General features: G+C 50.5%; 5 protein-coding genes across 5 annotated transcripts; 1 reads left to right on the forward strand and 4 right to left on the reverse strand.

Moving 5' to 3' along the window:
- Positions 1–828: 828 nt before the first annotated feature.
- Positions 829–3,684, reverse strand: BKA67DRAFT_657036 (uncharacterized protein; the record flags this gene model as incomplete). Its single annotated transcript, XM_046107049.1, has 1 exon — positions 829–3,684. One exon carries the CDS (start codon positions 3,682–3,684, stop codon positions 829–831), a length of 2,856 nt encoding a protein of 951 aa, XP_045959341.1.
- A 1,254-nt stretch (positions 3,685–4,938) lies between these two features.
- BKA67DRAFT_559422 (uncharacterized protein) lies at positions 4,939–7,641 on the reverse strand. Its single transcript, XM_046102396.1, has 4 exons — positions 7,444–7,641; positions 7,373–7,386; positions 6,171–7,307; positions 4,939–6,116 (listed from the first exon to the last, which is right to left on the reverse strand). The coding sequence occupies exons 1-4, from the start codon at positions 7,584–7,586 to the stop codon at positions 5,305–5,307; spliced, it is 2,106 nt and encodes a 701-aa protein (XP_045959342.1). The 5' UTR covers positions 7,587–7,641; the 3' UTR covers positions 4,939–5,304.
- Positions 7,642–8,814: 1,173 nt separating this feature from the next.
- On the reverse strand, positions 8,815–9,595 carry BKA67DRAFT_534020 (uncharacterized protein; the record flags this gene model as incomplete). The annotated part of the gene is made up of 2 exons (XM_046099791.1): positions 8,815–9,324; positions 9,494–9,595. 2 exons carry the CDS (start codon positions 9,593–9,595, stop codon positions 8,815–8,817), a joined length of 612 nt encoding a protein of 203 aa, XP_045959343.1.
- A 1,783-nt stretch (positions 9,596–11,378) lies between these two features.
- BKA67DRAFT_491778 (major facilitator superfamily domain-containing protein) lies at positions 11,379–12,924 on the forward strand (the record flags this gene model as incomplete). Its single annotated transcript, XM_046096991.1, has 2 exons — positions 11,379–11,565; positions 11,630–12,924. Coding segments are annotated over 2 exons (1,482 nt in total), but the record flags the coding sequence as incomplete, so codon positions are not given.
- Positions 12,925–13,341: 417 nt separating this feature from the next.
- Positions 13,342–15,322, reverse strand: BKA67DRAFT_516535 (NADP-dependent malic enzyme; the record flags this gene model as incomplete). The annotated part of the gene is made up of 3 exons (XM_046097822.1): positions 13,342–14,544; positions 14,606–15,036; positions 15,103–15,322. The coding sequence occupies 3 exons, from the start codon at positions 15,320–15,322 to the stop codon at positions 13,342–13,344; spliced, it is 1,854 nt and encodes a 617-aa protein (XP_045959345.1).
- Between the last annotated feature and the right edge of the window lie 3,842 nt (positions 15,323–19,164).

Raw genomic sequence — 19,164 nt, forward strand, 5'->3', positions numbered from 1 at the left:
AATCATCTCGAGAGATGAACACATTATATCTAACATAGCCGAGCGTTGGTAGACATATCAACATGGCAACGGTTATACGGCACATATCTTAAGAAGCACAAACTCTAGATGAGCAGCTGCTACGGCGCTGGCTGACCATCGCACCGCCAATATGAGCTGTTCTATTTTCTCGAGTGTGAACTAATATCGATGCTAATTACAAGCCGCCGAGTAGGTTGTGGCAGATCACTGATTGTACCTGTACCGTGAAGTCTATAGAAGCATATCCTCGATGAACCCTTCAGGCCCAGCAGTGTTTGGGGCGAATGCTTCATGGCCCATGGTCTTGCATCTTCGACGTTTCCAGTCTATTGGCCACCATCACGAGGGCGGCCCGTTTTGCAACTTCTGATGTTTGACAGACCTAGGTGGGCTTTACTGATTCGTTGTATGCGGCGCTTATAGAACCAGCGGCGGGACCATTTCAAATCGCACATGCAGAGAGATGTTTCCAGTATCTTGTTTCCTAAGTAGCCCCAGATTTCTGCAATTAAAGTCACCAGCACAGATGGAACAGGACAATTATGATACCTCCGTGTCTTTCATTACAGCTATTTAAACAGCCACCTGACTAACAGAAATGGGTATTGACAAAACGACAACGATGTCGGATAATGACAGTAGGAAATATCTAAAGCGACAGTATGAACAGCAGTCAGATGCCGTATAGCGACATGTGATGTAACAATGCAACCCTGATCATCAGGCTATTCTCGTGACGCTTCCATTGCACGCCAAAACACCAATTCATGGAATCATGACAGCGTTCACTTTCGCTCCTGATCATGTTCAAGCCAGGTTTTTCCTGTACACGCGCTTTGTTCCGCCAACCTTACCAAGCTCGCCGAACTTGCCTCCATTCTGAGTCTGCTCGAGGGCAGCCCGCTGCTCGCCACTAACGCTGCGGACTTTGTTCCTCACATCTTCAATCCATTGGCGACTCTCCTCGCTCAAGGCTCTGGCCTTCTTAGGATGCGGGCCCGCCATACCTAGGATGCTGCTGCTGTTGGGTTGTGACATGGCTCGCGAACCACGCGAGCCGACGGATGTGTCCGATGGAGGGCTCTCAGAATTGCCCAAGCCTGGAGGTCGGGTCACTGTCGGTTGCCTCGATGAGCCCTCTCCGGCCGTGCTCCTTCTAGTTTTACGGACCACAAGTGGGGTCATTGGTGCTTCGAGAGCGGAACCTGGGCGGCTCGGGGGACTCGACCCGTGGATACTAGAGCCCAGAGTAGATGAATCTCTAACTTCAACTTTGCCTTCGCCTTTGGATCGCCGGCTGTGATGTATAGCGTACTCTTTCAAGTATTCGCCTAGATCCGCCCATCCTCCGCCCACGCGGACCATGACTCGCTCGCCATTCTCACCGACGCATCGGATAAGCAACTTCATAGGCGCTTCACCGTTAGCACGCGAGAGATAGTAGGTCTTTATCTCTGCCCTCGACTGAGGCCGCGGGGTTCTGGCAGGGGCAAGCATCCATGACGGCGTACTAGCACGAGAAGACATGGTTGATCTGGTGGAAAGCGCCGAGCCGCTGCGGCGGAAAGTGTCTGGAGCTTTGGGTTTTGGCCTTGAAGGGTGTTGAAAATCGGGTGGGTTGAGGTTAATAGCCGAAGGCCTCGTCGATAATTGGATGTTATTAGGAAGGCCTTTCAACACTCGCCTGATTTGTTGGTGAAGGTCGTCGCCAGTCTCACTGATCACGCTCGCATTGCCGGGGCTGCTCATTGGAGCGCCATAACCGAAAGAACTCTCGGGGTCGAATACTTCCGGCGGCTCTAACGGGCTTCTCGGGGGAGTTACATCCTCTTCAGGCAGCTCTGAGATCTCAGGGATTTCGTTGAACGATACGGAATGGGTTCTAGCCTTATATCGTAGTGGTGGTGAACTGGGAGGGCTCAGTGCGTCACTAGAAAATGGTTGATCCGGGTCTGGCAATCGGGGCAGCTCGGGTTCGAAAGACGCTTCCCTGAAATAGACATCGTCTGAATGGCTGATAATACTAGCCGGGTCATGCAGGACGGTTGAAGCCATTGATATTTGGCTATCTCTTCTGTACTGAAAACTTGGAGGTGGGAGCTGAGGTTCATCGGCATCTTCATCGTCTTCGTCATCTTCGTAGACAGATTCCAGGAATGAAAACTCCCCGTCCATGCTCTGCACACTCCTCTTGCTGTGCAGTAGCGGACTTGGTTCCAGTGCCTCTGGCGGAGCTGTGCGAAGAACGTTGTGATTCAACTCGGAAAGTGCAGTGCTTGCCTTGAGGACTCGGAGGTTGTTAGCCGAGCCATCAAGGTCCCGCGCCTTGGTCCGCTCAGTCTGGAAACCGGCTTGAATCTTGCGCGTAGCGGCTGGTGACTCAGTAATGCCGAGGCCGACGCCTGGGCTTACATCTTCAGCGACCTTTCCTAAATCAGTGTCCTTTTGTTGCGCTTCATTTTGACCGAGATCAGGAACTTGATCAACTGTACTAGGGATGTCGCTACTTGGTCCCTTAATCAAGATTGTCAACCCATGACCTGCAGTCTCGTTCTCTTGTGGATCTCTAGTCGGACTTGGTGTTTGAACCTGGATCTTGAGCTGGGGCGTCCGAGGAGCAGCTTGCCAGGTGTCCAACTTGGAGGGTGAATAGGCGTCTCCTAGTTCTCCTTCCCGTACACGCCTCTCCGCCATAGCCACCCAGTCCGCATAATCCTTCTCCACGGCATCCATCCGCTCGAGCCATTCGTCGGGAAGCGTGTCTCTCATACCTTCGAGAACGTCCAGCATGTAGTCCAGTTCTTTGCCTGGCCGTGCCACCTTCTTACGTAGAACAGAGTTCATGACCTCGAAATCTTGCTGTGATAGCGCAGTCGAGTTGCTAACGTCGGAAGCGGTATCACCGATGGGCTTCTGGTCTTCAATGGCATTCCATCCGGACTTGAGTGCGATTTCGGCATCGGTGATCATCATGAGTACAGACGGTACTTTGCGAAGGACGACGATCCGAATACTCCAGGTACTGAGTAAGCGCGTCAATCTGGAGACGTTGGGCAGCGCCTGAACTGTGATCGCGGTGATAACAGCGGTGATATCCTCCATCTTGGTAAAAGATATGGAGCTCGCAATGGAACGCCCAGCATCTGAATATGGTGTTCCCGGCCGTGATAGAGGCATAATGTGATTGAGCAAAACATGGGACTTGATCTCCTCGAGATCAAGTTCGCCCATTCCCTTTTGGACTTGTTCAATCCTGATTTCATACCGCACGATGTCGCCTGCCGGTAAACTTCCCAGGTATTCTATTTCAGGTTCAGGAGCGCCCTGCTGGTCTTGATCGGGGTTGCGGTTCATATTTGCCCGGCGAGATTCCAGTAGCCTTCTCTTAGCAGGGGGCATCTCGAAGCCCGCATATGTGTTTTCTTTCGGCCATGGCCATTCCAATAGCTCGTCAAGCCAGTCGTGTATTTTTCTAGAGGCAATAGCAGTTTTGATTGCAAAGTGTTGTTCCGAAAGCGACGCTTCATCCAGACAAGCCTTCAAAGGGCCAGAGGGAACTCTCAGAGCTTCCACCGCGGACGCCGGCGTGAGGCGCGAAAGGAGCGCATCGCCAGGACGCTGTCGAGAGGGGGATTGTGACGTTGACTGTAAGGGGCGACGCATGGCGGTTCGATGGCCTCGTTCGGCCGCCGGGGAGCGAGCCCTCGGGTCTATCATTATGTTTTTAGCTGTATGTCAGTGGGCAGTAATCTTTCTGCTTTACTCATGGGCCTAAGCACGAGACATGCCCACCACCCAGGTGGGGAGGTTTCGGAAAAGGAAACTATGAGAAATTGCGACCACCGTGCTTGTCCATCTCTGTTGTAGGTTCGGTTGTGTGCGACGTTGATAGGTTGGCGGCTTTCATTTCCCTAATTTCTCAAAGACTGCTTCTGTTTCACTGGCTCCTGAGGGGTTGAGGAAGTGGTGACACGCGATCGGCTCTTTCCAGAATTCGTGTCGAGTATTCCGGGGATTTCTATGGTCGGCGGGAGATTATCTCGGTCGCAACGGCAAGCTGCTGGAGATACAAATGAGGCGCAAGGAATGTGGTGACGTGGGTCAGTTGGCTGCTCGAGGTGTCGTGGTTTGTTTTTTAAGGGTCTGAATGAGCGACAAGGGGGTAGAATGGCAAATATGAACAGAAGAAACGAGTGGTGGTGACAATTGCCAGGATGTGGAAGTAGATGAACGAATGATGTTTGTGAGAAACAGAGGCGTCAAAGGCTGACGGCACAGGTCAAGTTGGCAGCTGCTTTGTCTCAGTCCAATCTTAAGACATGACTGGGGGAGCTTGAAGCTTGGTGCAATATCTGATAAATCAATATGCGCTCGCTGTCCAACTTCAGGATGCAGCCCGACGAGAGAAATTGTTGCCGCAGTGCGGGTAGTGGACGAAAATGACATAGGTTATGGGCAACAGGCCCAGATCCTCTTCATGTTCGTCCAGACTACCGATTCTGTGCCAACCGTGCCAATAATGATGTGGTGAGGGAACAGAATGGAATAAAGGTGGAGGAATATTATGGAATACTGCAGCCCGTATTTGATGCACAGCCAGCACAGCCAGCACAGCACAGCGCAGAACACCATCCCAAGCCCCGAATGGAGATTGACCCATTTGTAGCCGCCATCTGAACCTATCAGCTTCGCCCAAACACTTGGCCAGCGTGGATCCATCAGCTATTTGGGGTATCGCTTTGCTCTAAAGTGGATGCAGCTTGCGTCGCGCTCAGCAACGCGTTGGTCCCCAGGTCCCCTGGAATCTTGTTTCGTCTGCAATTTCAAGGTTTTTCTTCCATGCAGTTAGACCACCGATTGACTTGAGATCGGTTCCGGGATCACAAGATCGACCGACTACCATATGGACGTCAAGGGAAACATGTTCACGTCTACGGAAACCTGTATGAAATGTGTGTCAAAGTTCAGATGCTGCAGCCACAGCCATGTAAAACCCACTTTGTCCAGTGCAATGTGTCTATTAGCGAGCTGTCACAGCGGGATATCTGTCCTTGGCTTAGCTGGCTACATTCGCGACGCTTGTCGCTATCGATCTGCGGTTCGACTAAACCCTGAGATACACAAGCTATAATAAGCGATCTCTATATGAGACCATTACATGACTAGGAGAATATAGGGTCTTGTTTCATCAGCACGCAAGGGATGAATCAATACATCACCAATTTCCCATCGCCGGCCCATAAATGCCAACGCCGAGGCCAACTGCTAGGAGCTCCCAAAACCTCATATGCCCAAACCCCTTGCGCCTTTCGTCCATCTATACAATGACAAGACTCTTCGCCGAGCCAGTTTGTACTCTTCCAGTTCGGTCGGACTAATACCACGAACGCTATACAACGTCGACCTCACGACCCTTCGAAAACTCCTCTGGAACTCTGTGCTCAAAGTGACGATGCAGACTTCGTGGGCGCGAATAATGGTTTCGCACGCGTGTGCAACACTCTGGTTCAACCCCAACAGCGGCATACGATCTGCAAACAACAACAGTATAAAACTGCCCTGCAGCAGATATATGCCGAATAGGTACGGGATGAATCCCAATTCAGGGTCGAACTCCAAAATCCTCGATACAGCTTCCGAGGCCGCAATAGCATGGGATGCGCACTTCGAGAAGTCCTGCGTTGCAATCCATCCATCGTCATTGTCGAGCATACTAATAGCATCCCACTTACTGTGTAGTAGAACCTGCAGGACGTATAGTATGTGGGTGCTATAAGCAACTACCAGCTGCGTCCTGTTTTGTGCCTCGGCTTCTGACGAGCGGATGTCCTCGTTCAACACCTTGAGGCTTTCGTGGCATTCACTGATGTGCGCCTCAATCAGCAAGCTCATTCCGTCGTTGCAAAAATCGTGCAAGCGAGGATGTTGGCGCCCATGATGAAGCTCGATGATATCCCCAAGTATAACCATCAAGGGTAGGAAGTATTCAAAGAAACCTGTACCAGTAATGCTTGTCGGTGGTCCAAGAGTGCTCATAGGATACATATTGTCCACAATCTCGTCCAAGTCCTCCCAGATCCGTTCCGGCAGTGGTGCTAAGGAGATCAGCGATGACCTGCGATGCATTGAACGGGTCCAAAAAATCCTACCTTTGACTTCCACATAGGAATCCGGTATTTGCAAAGTTCGATTGAACGACAATGCAAGATGGCGATCGAGACAGTACAATAACCAAAACACTCTTCGTCTTTCCTCCTTGGCTTCCACGAAAGATAGGTTCTGTGCGCCGGGTTGCTGCATGTGACAAGAACACAACGGCTTTGTGCAAGTAAGACCAAGTTGCAGACAAGGTTCGTCCTCGCGGTGTAACTCTAGGGACCTAGATGTTCGTGTAGCTCGATGCCACCAGTCCTCACAATCCGCCTTGAATTCGCCCCCTGACACTGCGATGCAGAGCAACAGAAAGGTCAAGACATCGTCTACAGCGCCTAGTTGTGCTTGGATGTCATCTGTTGCCATGGTTAGAGACTCACATCTCTCACCTGTGGTTGAGACACCTAATGTCTGCTCTGATAGTGACTGTGTATCTGTCCTCCACCATCGCCCAGTGGCTTTCTCGTTAATCAGAGACACCGCGAGGTTATAAAGGGTTCTAGTGGTCCGCGACCTCGCACCAGGCGCTAGTAGCGACGGCACCTCGGCGGCCTGGGCGCAACACCACAGAATTGCTGCCAGAAGAGCACATGACATTGGCCGCGGGCTCGTGGGGTGGAGCAGCGATTTTCTACGAAAGATACGAGTAAGGATATAAGGAGGTGCAAACTTGAAGAGTGAGCTTCCAGGATCGGTCAAGTATACGTCGAACAGTTCGCATGCAGTCGACACAGAGAGTATGCCGTTCAAATGTGGAAGCAATGGTTGGAGAACCGGGTAGCGACAGTGCGATGTCGCAGGCAACGACGAGGACTGCCATACTGACATTGGTGAAGACAGTGAGAGCGCTTGGCTCATGTGATCGCCGAAGCCATTGCGCCGCAAGATGCTCTCACGGCCTGAAACCTCGGTCGGCTCATCGGACTGGTCTTCTCCGCTATCAGCGCTGTCGTCCTCAATGGGATCGACCAGAAACGACAATGCAGAAGTCGTAGACGCGGATGGCATTCGTTCTGCAGCCTCCTCCTGGCTCTCGATCACTGCTGCTGTTCCAGAAGTCTTGCTGCGCGCAGCCAGGCGCGTTCGACCTCGTTTCTTGACAGGCCGATCATAGCTGCATGTGTAGCCATAGTCTGAACTCTGTATCAGCACCGCGATTCTTTTCGGGCATTACGTGCAATGCACTTCCAAGACATACCTGCACAACGTCGGCTTGGGCGCGGATGTCAGCAGTCGTGCATGCAGCTGTCCCGTTTCGCCCGCACTCACCAAGGATGGCTCCCGTCGCATCTTGCCCTCTGCGTGGAACATTTGTCGCACGCCCTCCACGTCCTCTTCCTCGGTCTGGCACGTTCGATATCTATCTCCTTGTCGTTTCCCTGCCCTTCCTGCTTGCTAGACATCGCTACCATGGCATCTTGATCACGTTCGTCAAATGGAAAGTGGTGCGAAATATCAAACCCCGAGAAGGCGGACTGGCGCGGTCTGCCCAATATCTGTCGAGGGTTTATCCTTGGCATTTCCCCAAATCTAGGCCCTTCCTTTTCTCCTGCATGCTCATTGGCCTCCCAATGTGGCTGGATGCGGAGGAACAGGGGCCTTTTGTGCGGGGAAACAGCCCTGCAGGTTTGTGAGATCTCAAGGTATTCTGTACTTCTAGGATCCTGAGGTCCGTCTATCAATGCAAGCATATATGATCCTCTTGTCCACCCAGACGATAGATTTCTTCCACTCAAGAGGAAAACTGCCTCAATGCACATCCAGTCTACTAGAAGTACTTGATAAGACACGGCCGATGTTTTGCTAACGCGAACTGCCTGACTCGGACGCATTGGTAGGCGAACACCGCTAGTCTAGACTAGAGCCAGATGCTCTTGGGTTAGCTTTTTCGAAGACTACCACAGTACTCTGGACATGGCTTGTCGTACGACAACCTGCATGCATTAAAGGGCTGGATTGTTCTTGCCCGCTAGGATCACGCGATGGTGACCATGATAGTCTAGCGATCACAACGTTGTCAGCCCTGTTTGTGGGGGAGATCACGATAGAATTGGAGGCAAGCGGCCCTCTCTCTGCGCATTCGTGTGCTTTGTAACATATGGGCTTGCTTCTCACCCAAGGATCAATTTCCTGACCTTCCTACCCATAACTCTGCGGCTTACTACTTACCATATCAGATGAAGAAAATCTCTACTGCCCGCTAGGTTGACTGCTAGGATGAGCCCGTATGATGGTGTAGCGGTTACTTGTAAATCGCGGTCCTTAGAGTCATGAATTCATGAATAAAATATCTTCAAGCTACTCATATACGAGATGCTAAGAAAGCTGGTCAACTGGGGTCGCTGGCAGCCTGGGGAGTGATTGATAGAGACAATGTAATCAAGCAAGGTCATCACATTCGGGTGAGAAAAGCAAAGGTTACCAGTGTTTTTAAAGTGTGTCATTAAAGCCTATGAAAAATTCATGGCGAAAACCAATGCTGACAGCAAACGCCAGATCATATCCGTGCCGAAAACACCTATCGCAAAGACTTCAAACCAGAAGACCAATAAAACCTACCGGCCACAAGAAAAACTAGAGAAATGCCAGGCCTGTAGCCAAGCTTAATGTGAAGTGTGGCCGAATGGAAAGGTCGATCACTTAAGCCTTACCAGCATCCATAGCATGCTCGATCTCTGCATTCACAGCAGCGTCCTGGACCTCAGAGCCTCCACCTTTGACTGCAGCATCCTTCGTAGTCTCGCCAACGCTGAGGGTCTCGGCACCCTCATCATCCGCAGCTTCCGTGTTCGGAACCTCCTTCGGGACCATGGCCGGGCACTTCTTCTTGCGGCCGCCACCAGTGGTGCGCTTCTTGGCCGACGAAGGACTAGCAGCCTCCTCCTCCTTCTCCTCCTCCTCACCAGTTTTGAGGTCGTCCTCACTGGGGGTCTTGGTCTTGCGCTTGCGAGCGCTGCTGGCAGCGGCCTTCTTGGCGGGTGTGGCCTTCTTGGCGGGGGTCTGCTTGCTGGGAGTGGCAGCTTCGTCGCTACCACCAGCGTCTGACTGCTTGGAGAGAGCGGCGAGCTTCTTCTTGATTACGGCCATGATGTTGCCACAGCTTCGGGGATTGGTGTAGCCAGTCAGACCAGCGAGCTTCTCCATGTCGATCTGGGTGTTGTATTAGCAACATCACCATGAATATTAAATTGCTAGGCATGAAGGAAAGAGTTGATGGAGAAGAGAAAAGGTGTGAATGCATGCCATACGGTCGCACTGATTTTTTTGAGGACGATGTATGTGACAGTACAAAGGGTTGGTGATAATACGAGGCACTTACTTTGGGCTCGCCGTCCATGCACTGCCAGGCAGCAGCAAGAACTTCGATCTCGCGGGCAGTGAGGTCGCCCTTCTTGGCAGGAGTGGACTTGTTATCAGACATTTCGCCGATATTGGTATGATGTCGTTTGAAAGGTGATGCGATGTTGAAGATTGTGGGTGGCGATGGAGGTTAACGATGCACCGAATACGTGTGACGACGTGTCGAAGGCGAAGTGTTGTGCAGGTTGGATGAGAAAGTGAAAACGCCTGATATGTGGGATGGAATTTGTAGAGCTCGACAAGCTTCGGCCGTTATAATGGGATGAAATGATGTGATTGTTAGTTCACTGGAAAGTTCTCAAATGGCAGCCTTACAAGTTTTTAATTCAGTGAGGCCATAAACAATAGCAGCGGACCGAAATACAAATTGCTTAGGGCAACGACGGTGCTACCAGCTATCAAGATGCGATCTTATTTTTCAGCATTCTGAATCCAATCAAACACACAACTCTGGATAGTTAGATCTTTTACAGCCATTAACATAAGATTTTGTGCGGGATTGTTGTATTCACACATCAGCTTTCACTCAAATACATAGATAGAACAATAAGACAACTTTACAACAACAGTACGATCCAATGTTCCTAGTTCACAATTATTTTTATTCATATAAATCAACCTTTAACTAGACGGGCATCGTTAGATTCTCAATCAGAAGAAAGCTTTAGTTGTAGCATGCTTAAACACATTCTCTGAAAAAAAGTTCTTGTCCACCAGCATATCACAACACATGCCACACACCATCAAGTCAGTACCGCCGCTATCAAGCAACGAAAACATATGCTATGAAGCCGCCATAAGGAAGGCAAGTGACAGTGTCTTCAAAATATACCATAGGGCCGTAACTTCTAGTAAATTGACAGCGTATTTACCAAGTCTTCATCAACAAATAACGAACAATCGACAATCTTGCCACGGTCTATGTCCGCCTAGATGACCAACGGGGTAAACTTCTTGTTGATTTGATGCAATACAACAACCATCGGCCGCTGTAGTTGGACGACATTTGGCAAACTCCCTGTGGCCAAAAGTTTCTCATATATTTTTTTAAGTATGCTACCCGTGTAGTTTCAGTGTACATCACGCACATTATATCGTTCCTGATATTTGTTCATAGGCTTCAGCCCCATTTGATCATGTTGCTTCATTCCAATGGACACACCCTGCATGCATATCGCGGTAGCATACGAGAGAGGTTCGCAATCCGATGAAGCGAGTTCAGTTAGATAAGCAACCCCGATCTCGGCTCCTGCTATGCGGCTTAGATCATCACAAGGATGCGTAGGGAGCAGCGTTTCTCCACACCCCTGCACGCTTCCGATGATGCCATCCAGGATCAGTTAGTCTATAGAGATCCACCTTGCTGCTTAGTAGGAACCGTTTCCCGTTTTATTTCCCCATACTCTGTACACTTCGGCCCCGAATCAAATTTCTTAAATTTATTTACTTCAGTGTCGTAATCTTGACTGCTCTTATACTATAACATCATATTTACTCCACAATCTATTGTAGTTATCATAATTGTCTCGGCGACTTTTGACTATTAGCCTTACATTCACGTTCTTCCAACAAGCGGCTATTCGCTTCCGGCTCGGCTAAGGCCCCCGCACTGTACGGTGGTCATGCCAAATTCTCCTGATGAAAAGAAAAGAAGTGATGAGTCTCAGGATGAGGCAGAACTGAGCAGTAGACGCTCTTCAAGTATTGAAGATGCCGGGATACATGGAGTTGAGGAAGAATCAGCCGAGAAGGCACCAAGTCTACCACCTCCGATTCATGAGAATGCGCCAAGTGAAGATGAGGACGAAGATAACGAACAGCACCGGCGTGAGGCCTCGCGTGCCTCCTCTACTAGATCGCGGGCCTTAAGTATCGTACCAAGATCGAAACGTCGTGGGCTCTTCGCCCAGGTCGCGTTCTTACCAGAGGTCAATAGACCGTACGACTACTCAAACAGAGAAAAATGGACTATCACCACGTTTGTAGCTATAGCCGCGGCAGCAGCACCAATGGGCTCAGCTATATTCTATCGTTAGTGTTTTACCATACCAAGATGATTTTCTCCTCTGGACCTCGTCGCTAATCCCCGTTGCAGCCGCCCTCCCTCAAATGTCCGCAGAATTCGGCGTCTCCTCTACAATCGTCAACTTATCAGTCGCCTTCTACATGCTGGCTATGTCCATCTTTCCGCTCTGGTGGTCTTCCTTCTCTGAGACACTCGGACGCCGTACCATATACCTCTCGTCCTTCCTTCTCAATGCCATCTTTTCGCTAGTTAGCGGCCTTAGCGTAAACATTGAAATGCTGATCGTGTTCCGGATCCTCGCCGGCGGTGCGGCGGCCTCGGTGCAGGCCGTGGGCGCAGGAACAATCGCCGACATCTGGGAGACCACCGAGCGGGGCAGGGCAATGGGGATGTTCTACCTCGGTCCGCTCATGGGGCCGTTGCTGGCACCGATCATAGGCGGTGCACTGGCAGAAGGGTTCGGCTGGAGAAGTACCATGTGGTTTCTGACCTGTTACGGCGTGGTCGTATGGCTCTTAATCCTGTTTGCCCTGCCCGAGACGCTCGCAAAGCGGAAGCCAGTTGTCCTCCCATCCGCTGCCGAAGGGGCGGGATTATCACGCGTCCCCACAACTCGCTCTGTCCAGATCCAGTCGCGCCGCGCTGCCGTTTTCCTCAAGCGCGCCTTCCTCGACCCTTTGCAGGTGGTGACATACCTCCGATTTCCCGCCGTGGCCATCGTCGTCTACTACGCAGCCATCACTTTTGGCACTCTCTACGTGCTGAACATCAGTATACAGTCGGCATTCTCAGAGCCGCCCTACGGGTTCTCGACCATCATCATTGGACTGCTGTACATCCCGAGTTCAATGGGGTACTTCATCGCCTCTTTGCTCGGCGGACCGTGGATCGATCGGATCATGGTGCGTGCGGCGGAGCGGGCAGGTCGGTACGACGAGAACGGGAAGTTGATATATCTGCCCGAGGATCGGATGCGCGAGAATGCGTGGATCTCCGCCACTCTCTACCCCGGGGCGCTGATCTGGTACGGGTGGTGCACACAGTTCGGCGTCCACTGGATTGCGTCGTGCGTTGCGAATTTCTTCTTTGGCCTTGGGTCCATGTTGGTATTCAGCGCGGCGACGACGATGCTGACCGAGTTTATGCCGCGCAAGAGTAGTAGCGGCGTGGCGTTGAATAACTTCGTGCGCAACATATTCAGTTGCACTGGGGGAATTATCGCCCAACCGCTAATCAACGTGATGGGTCATGGGTGGATGATGACTATGTTTGGCCTCATTGCTTGGATAAGTGGGAATTTGTGCATTTGGTTTTTGAGAAGAAACGCGCAGAGGTGGAGGGCTTCCATGGACAGAGAGTTAAACAAATAGAGTTGAGTGCGGCGGAAAGTGTTGTTACCTTGGAATTATATATGGTCCAAATTAGAACACGAGTTTGATATAATCAACACGTATATATGCAAACTATGACGATAACACAAAAGATCGAAGGTTGTAAACATATATATGTGGAACTGGAGAACTGTTGAGTCCATTCATACTACCAGCTCTGAAAACTGGCACGGTCATTAATGTACCCGTCCTCCGAGGTTGTATGTGTAAGCCCCTCATTTGTATATGCTGGTTTCCCTCTTCACCTGCGTGCGCATCTATACACGTCTTTTCCTACCAGTAACCCTAAGTAGATCGGCTCCCGCAAAAACAATATGGGAATCTATGGAGCCTCCCAAAGAAGCAAAAGCCCAAACGCCGACCAGTTTGTCTAAAATCTTCATCACAATCTTACTTGAGGGGATCATAGACACGGTCCTTGATCCACTTCGTCAAGGCGACATCACCCCACTCCTCCCACTCAACCCATTGGGATTCGGGCAGAGCGCTGACACCTTCCCTGCGGGCGGCCTTCATCACCTCGCGAGCAACGATGATGCTGGCGTCCCGAACCCTCTCGATACGTGGGTAGATGAGACCCTTGTGGATCTCATCGGCATTGAGGCACTCTGATAGGGAGGATGCGGAAATGTAAACCATCTCATCAGTGACCTTGGTGGCCTTGGCAAGAATTGCACCCAGACCGAGACCAGGGAAAACATAGACGTTGTTACCCTGGTTGGGGTAGTAGGTGGTTACACCTTCACTGTGCTTGACATTTACCGGTGAGAACGGGGACCCGGAAGCAAAGATAACGGTTCCATCCGTCCACTGGATGGCTTGCTCAAAGGTACATTCTGCCTTGGTCAAGGGGTTGCTAAGAGGGAAGAGAATAGGTCGGCGTCCGTGACCACCAGAGTCGACGGAGGCCTTGAGGGCGCGCACGACGGACTCCGTGAAGACACCGAATGTGGCAGTAAGACCAACAAGAGCTGAAGGACGAACATACTCGATAACCTCCTCAAGGGTCTTGAACTGATGACCATTGTTGTCTGTTCGGGCGAAGTACTTCTTGTGCTCTGCAAGTTTGTCGCCACGATCGTTGGTTACAAGACCCTTGGTGTCAACAAGCCAGAACTTGTCCTTGGCCTCCTTTTCTGTGAGGCCACGACGGGTATAATATTCGACCATCTGCTTGGCAACACCGACACCGGCCGAGCCAGCGCCCATGAATACCAGGCGCTGCTCCTCGAGAGGAACGCCCGACAAATTCACAGCACCGATGTAACCACCGAGCACAACGGCACCTGTACCTTGGATGTCATCGTTGAAGCACTTGTACTTGTTGCGGTAGCGGGCAAGGTAGTTGAAGGCCTTCTCGGTCTCAAAATCCTCAAATTGAACGAGCATGTTAGGGAAAACCTCGGCGGCAGCCGCCATGAACTCATCCACGAATTCCTGCATGACGGCAGGTTCTGGGCGCTTTGCACGGAGACCAAGGTATAGCGGGTCTCTGAGGTTGTCCTCATTTGCGGTACCGGCATCCAAAACGATTGGTAGGGTCTTTTCGGGGTGGATACCTGCGGCACCAGTGTATAGTGCGAGCTTGCCGATCTGGGGGTAGATGTCAGCCTCAAATCATTGCTCCGGGAACAGCCAAGAGTTATAGACTTACCGAAATCCCCACACCGTTAACACCTAGATCACCCAAGCCAAGAATTCGGGATCCATCCGTTACAACACAAATCTCGGGGTTGGGGTTAGGCCAGTTGCGGAGAATAGTCCTTATCGATTTTCGTTGCTTGATGGAAATGTACAGAGCCTCAGGACGAGTGTACAAAGTGGAGTACTGCAGGCAAACGTCGCCAATAGTGGGTGTGTAGACCAAAGGCATAAGATCCCTTACGTTGTCGATGAGCACACGATAGAAGAGGTCGACATTTTGGTCCTTAAGGTTGGACAAATACAAGTACTTGTCGATGCCTGTTTGCCTGGAATGGATCATCTTCATGCATCTTGCGACCTGTGTCTCAGTCGTCTCCATTGCATGGGGAAGCAGTCCAGTCAGGTTCTTGGACACCCGATCCTCGGGGCTGAAGGAAAGGCCTGAGTTTGTTGTCAGTCTTTGTCACGGATAGGATAAACCACATCGGGCTATCAACAGCTTCATACCTTTGTTCCACATTGGATTCTTCAAGACTTGGTAGCCACAAGCTGAAGATTTGGGAGTGTACTCGGTGTCGCGAGTTTGTTGAATTTCTCCGTAGTGGTTTTGTGCGTATCCTCGAAGGCCGTCAAGGCTGGCCATTTTCATCTGTGCCTCAATAGCGTCGATATTGACAGAAGACATTGGATTGAACTGAGTCAAGGACCTCCTTGAACTTATAGACATACGCTTGGAGACGGATGTGGAGGAAGAGCGGGCGGAGTTGAAGGAGAAAGACGGGCTCGATGAGCGCGGGGTGGAAATTTCTGAGCTTGCTGTACTGTAGGTCGCAGAGTTGAACGCCATTGAACGTGGAGAAGGACGATGAAGAACAGAAAAGAAAGAGGTGGGCCTCGGGCGGATGTGAGCGTCGGGGTGGGCGCTGACAACAGAGTACTCCTGACAGGGTAATGAAGGTTCTTCGGAAATAGTCGTGACGGCTGAACTAGGTGTGCAGGGTTGTGGGTGCTTGGTTGAATTAGGATTATTGTGAGTGGTAAGATGTGAACTCGCGCTGCGGTCGAACTTATGGTTGCTAATACAATCAGACGCACACCTCGACGCTATTCCCGCCGTGAGACGTGCTCGTTTTAATAAGATTCTTTTAGCTGACCCGTGGGCCCCGGTCGAGGACCCTGCGCTGGAAATCCTGGCCATGCCGATATTGCGAACCGTGACAAGGGGGAAGCACCAGTTTCGTTACAGTTTCATGCAACATAAAACAGCCAGGCAGATTGTCGATTTTACCCGGAATCCTGGAAATGATTTTGATGTCAAAATCGAAACAAGTGTGTAAGGGGAATATAGGAGGATGCCGTAAAGTCTCGTGTAACTCTGAGTAAGCCTCGCTTCGAAGCCTTAGGAGACGGCTAGATGCTCTAGAGCTCAATGGAGCCTGTTAATGAGCAGATAACTCTATGCAACACTAGATGCACAGGGCTTGCGATACAGATTAGAGAGAGTATGTGACGGTCAATTGACGGGTAGAACAGTAGGTTTCGGCGATCATGGCTGGAAACTGTGATTCATGGCACTTTCATGGCACCAGCAAGCAATAGGACCCGAGACGATGTCGCTTCCTGGGGATTGGTAATCTCCGGGTTTTCTTCTTTTCCCACGATGTATCTCGCTCTAAAACCATTTTGTTGGGTCCAACTACGGGGTTCGGGAGCTAAAATGGTTCGAATTCATCATGTTTGCTGCATGATGCCGTAGACCGGAACCCGAAAAAACAGTCACCAGCTTCGACAATGGATTTGTTGAATGTCCTAAACCTTTCTGGCAAGTGTGGGCTAGGGAGGAGATACTATGCATCGGCATTGCGATAGGGCTAAGTTGAGCCAATAGCGACATTGCCTTGCGTCGGCTTGGCACCTTAATATGCAAGCTGCTTCTGCGCCGCATGTTTGCCGTTGAAGAGCCGACACTCTGGTTGGCGCACTTTGTAGACTTCACCGACTCACCGTAAGCGTTCGGCCTGAAGTCAGCGAAAGGGTGGGGGGAAGCTGTTCGTCCGCGTTGGAGCTATTCCACGGCATCGGACACCAACGGGGGCTACCGTGGAGACATCCGCATGAAGAGTTATCGTGATGCTGGGTATACTTGCCGTATTAAGGAGATATACCCACTTGCGTGTGTGGTCTAGATTGAAGAGAAACAGATCCTGTTGCTGTCTTTGACATATCTGTTCAGCAAGCACACATCTTACGGAGTAGAGGAACCCAAATAGCCTGTCATGGTAGAGGCCTTGTCATCGGGCACCGACAGAAAAGAAAAGAAAAAGGATTCGTCGGGATATGCCCCTGTCAATGCATGTCCAAGTGGATTCCATCTGATCCATTGCGGCTGGCATCCGGCCCCTGTTAGCGATTCCCCAGGCTTGGAACTTGTGCCTGCATGACTTAAAATCCTAGCTCAGACTTGGAAGTGTCGCAAAATTCTAAAAGGTTAGTAGTCGAGGCTAGAGTCATGAAATCCCATCAGAAGACATCCTGATGTTGTCCCCCTTGAACAGCATGAATCCTCGGCTTGGTGCGAATATTACTTACTTAGCTTTCTTGCAATGGGGCGACAACAGGCCACCTGTTAAATTATACGAGATCACAAGAATGGTCCCATTTACAAGAAGGAAAAGGATTTCATCAGACGGAGTTAACATGGGACGTTTCGAGCACGCGACAAACCCCCCTCCCCTGTGAAGAAACCCATTATCGCTTCCGACTTCCCCCGAGCTTGCATGGCCCGGGCTTAGCTCCTTTTCAAAGCCACTGGCTAGTCGAACCCAATTTGGCACCCGGGCGATTCCTCCCAACCAATATCTACGAGCTTCGTTCATCTTGCTCTTTGTCGAAACATTACTTCCCGAATCCTGACACAGTGGATCTCGACTTTGTGCACATGAAAATAATCAAGACGGCATGATCATTCCGCAAGGAGAAGCCCCACCCAACTCAAACATCGGCCCAGCTTCAAGATCGTTTTCGAATCTGATACTCCGTAGCTCTGTTCTCAAGGCCGTGATCAAGCTATCACGAAGCGACTACCTTAACGACATGACACAGTGACTGAAAAACTGCTGGTGCCGCTAGCCGTTATAGAATTGAATGCAGTTCAATGGCCACCTGTGCTTCGATGCTCACTACATCCTTGCCGTCCCTTCGTGTAAGGCCTGAATCAATCAAAAGCCCTACCGAATAACAGTGGTGTAGGTAGATACGTCTTCTCACATATACTTCCAGTAATGCCGACATAAACTCGACGATTCTTGTTGCCCGCTCCTATGGGACTCGCTTCCCTTCAAAGACTATTGTTTTGAGGCGCATACACTAAGCCGCCGAATAATTTCCTTAGGGCTGACAAGATGCAGTAGTTACAATAGCCCAATAAATATGACATCAGATCAAACACCGTTACATGGCATTGCCTGCCAACAAACTCTGTCGAAGACTTGTCTTTCAAGCATATCTGGTCCAAGGGACGATGAGACATCAGATGATAGGGCCTAAAGTCCAACCGGCTGCGTTAGACGAGATAGAAGTTAAACCAGATGATAACTGGACGCATTCTGGTTCTTTGACTTGCTTATTATTTGTATTTCCGAATAACCTCCCCGTCGATGTTGAGCTTTCTCAGACCATTGGCAATTCGACCGGCACACCTGCTTGTCCAAACCTCAGCACTTCCAATGACTCCGGAATGCTCATGATGTATGCGACAAAGAAAGTAACCCTAAGCTTGATCAAGTCTGTTCGTTGCTTTATGCAAAAACTTGTATGATCGTTGTCGACCAATGCCGTTTCGAGCGCTTCTGCTATCATGTTTTTGAGTGCCCACAATGGTTGGTCTCTCAATATCTGATCCGAAGCCAGCCAGGCCCGGCGTATTGCTTCAATAGCCAAGCCGCTGAACGTTGGTGTCGTGTCTGCTGCTATACGTTCGGGCGGAGTTGACCCACCCAAAGGGATCCACACGGTCGCTCAATAGTGGTATGCAGTTGAGAAGTGATTGCATAACTCAGCATCCGGAGAACATATCAAATCCTACAACAATGTAAATATAATTACATCCATAATATATAATCAACGCGAGGATTTCCGTGAGCCCTGGAACTGGGCTAGTAGTGCGTTGTGTCAGTTTGATCAAGGCGGCTTTTCCATGATGTCAAATCGAAATTGGTTAGGAGCTCATGAGGAATTGGCTGGACTATTTACAATTTACCGCAAGTTTTGATACCGCTTGTTAGAAGAACAGACTGCTCTAGGGACTCCCACTTTCGGTGTATTGCGTGCATGTCACAGAATGCCCACCCTTGGAGAACGTCCATCCCTCCTGTGGTACAACATTTGTTGTTTCATAGACGCCTCTGGAGACAAGACAGAAAAGGGACACTCCAAGTCTTTCCACTGTGACATTATCGCTCGGTACGAGGCCACAGGTCTCGCCTTCTCTGGTCTTGATATCCAGTGCCAGGGATCCAAAAATGGGACTGAAGGTTTGCAGAGCAGACTATCAGGGTGCCTAATTTCTAG

Source organism: Truncatella angustata (assembly GCF_020726525.1).
Source record: "Truncatella angustata strain MPI-SDFR-AT-0073 chromosome Unknown BKA67scaffold_3, whole genome shotgun sequence".
Classification (NCBI taxonomy): domain Eukaryota; kingdom Fungi; phylum Ascomycota; class Sordariomycetes; order Amphisphaeriales; family Sporocadaceae; genus Truncatella; species Truncatella angustata.

Excerpts from the sequence above, each read along its gene's own strand:
- BKA67DRAFT_559422 (XM_046102396.1), bottom strand. The coding sequence starts at position 7,586 with ATGGTAGCGATGTCTAGCAAGCAGGAAGGGCAGGGAAACGACAAGGAG. Across the intron at positions 6,117-6,170 it reads TTCCTATGTGGAAGTCAAAG|CACCACTGCCGGAACGGATC; the intron begins GTAGGATTTTTT and ends TGATCTCCTTAG.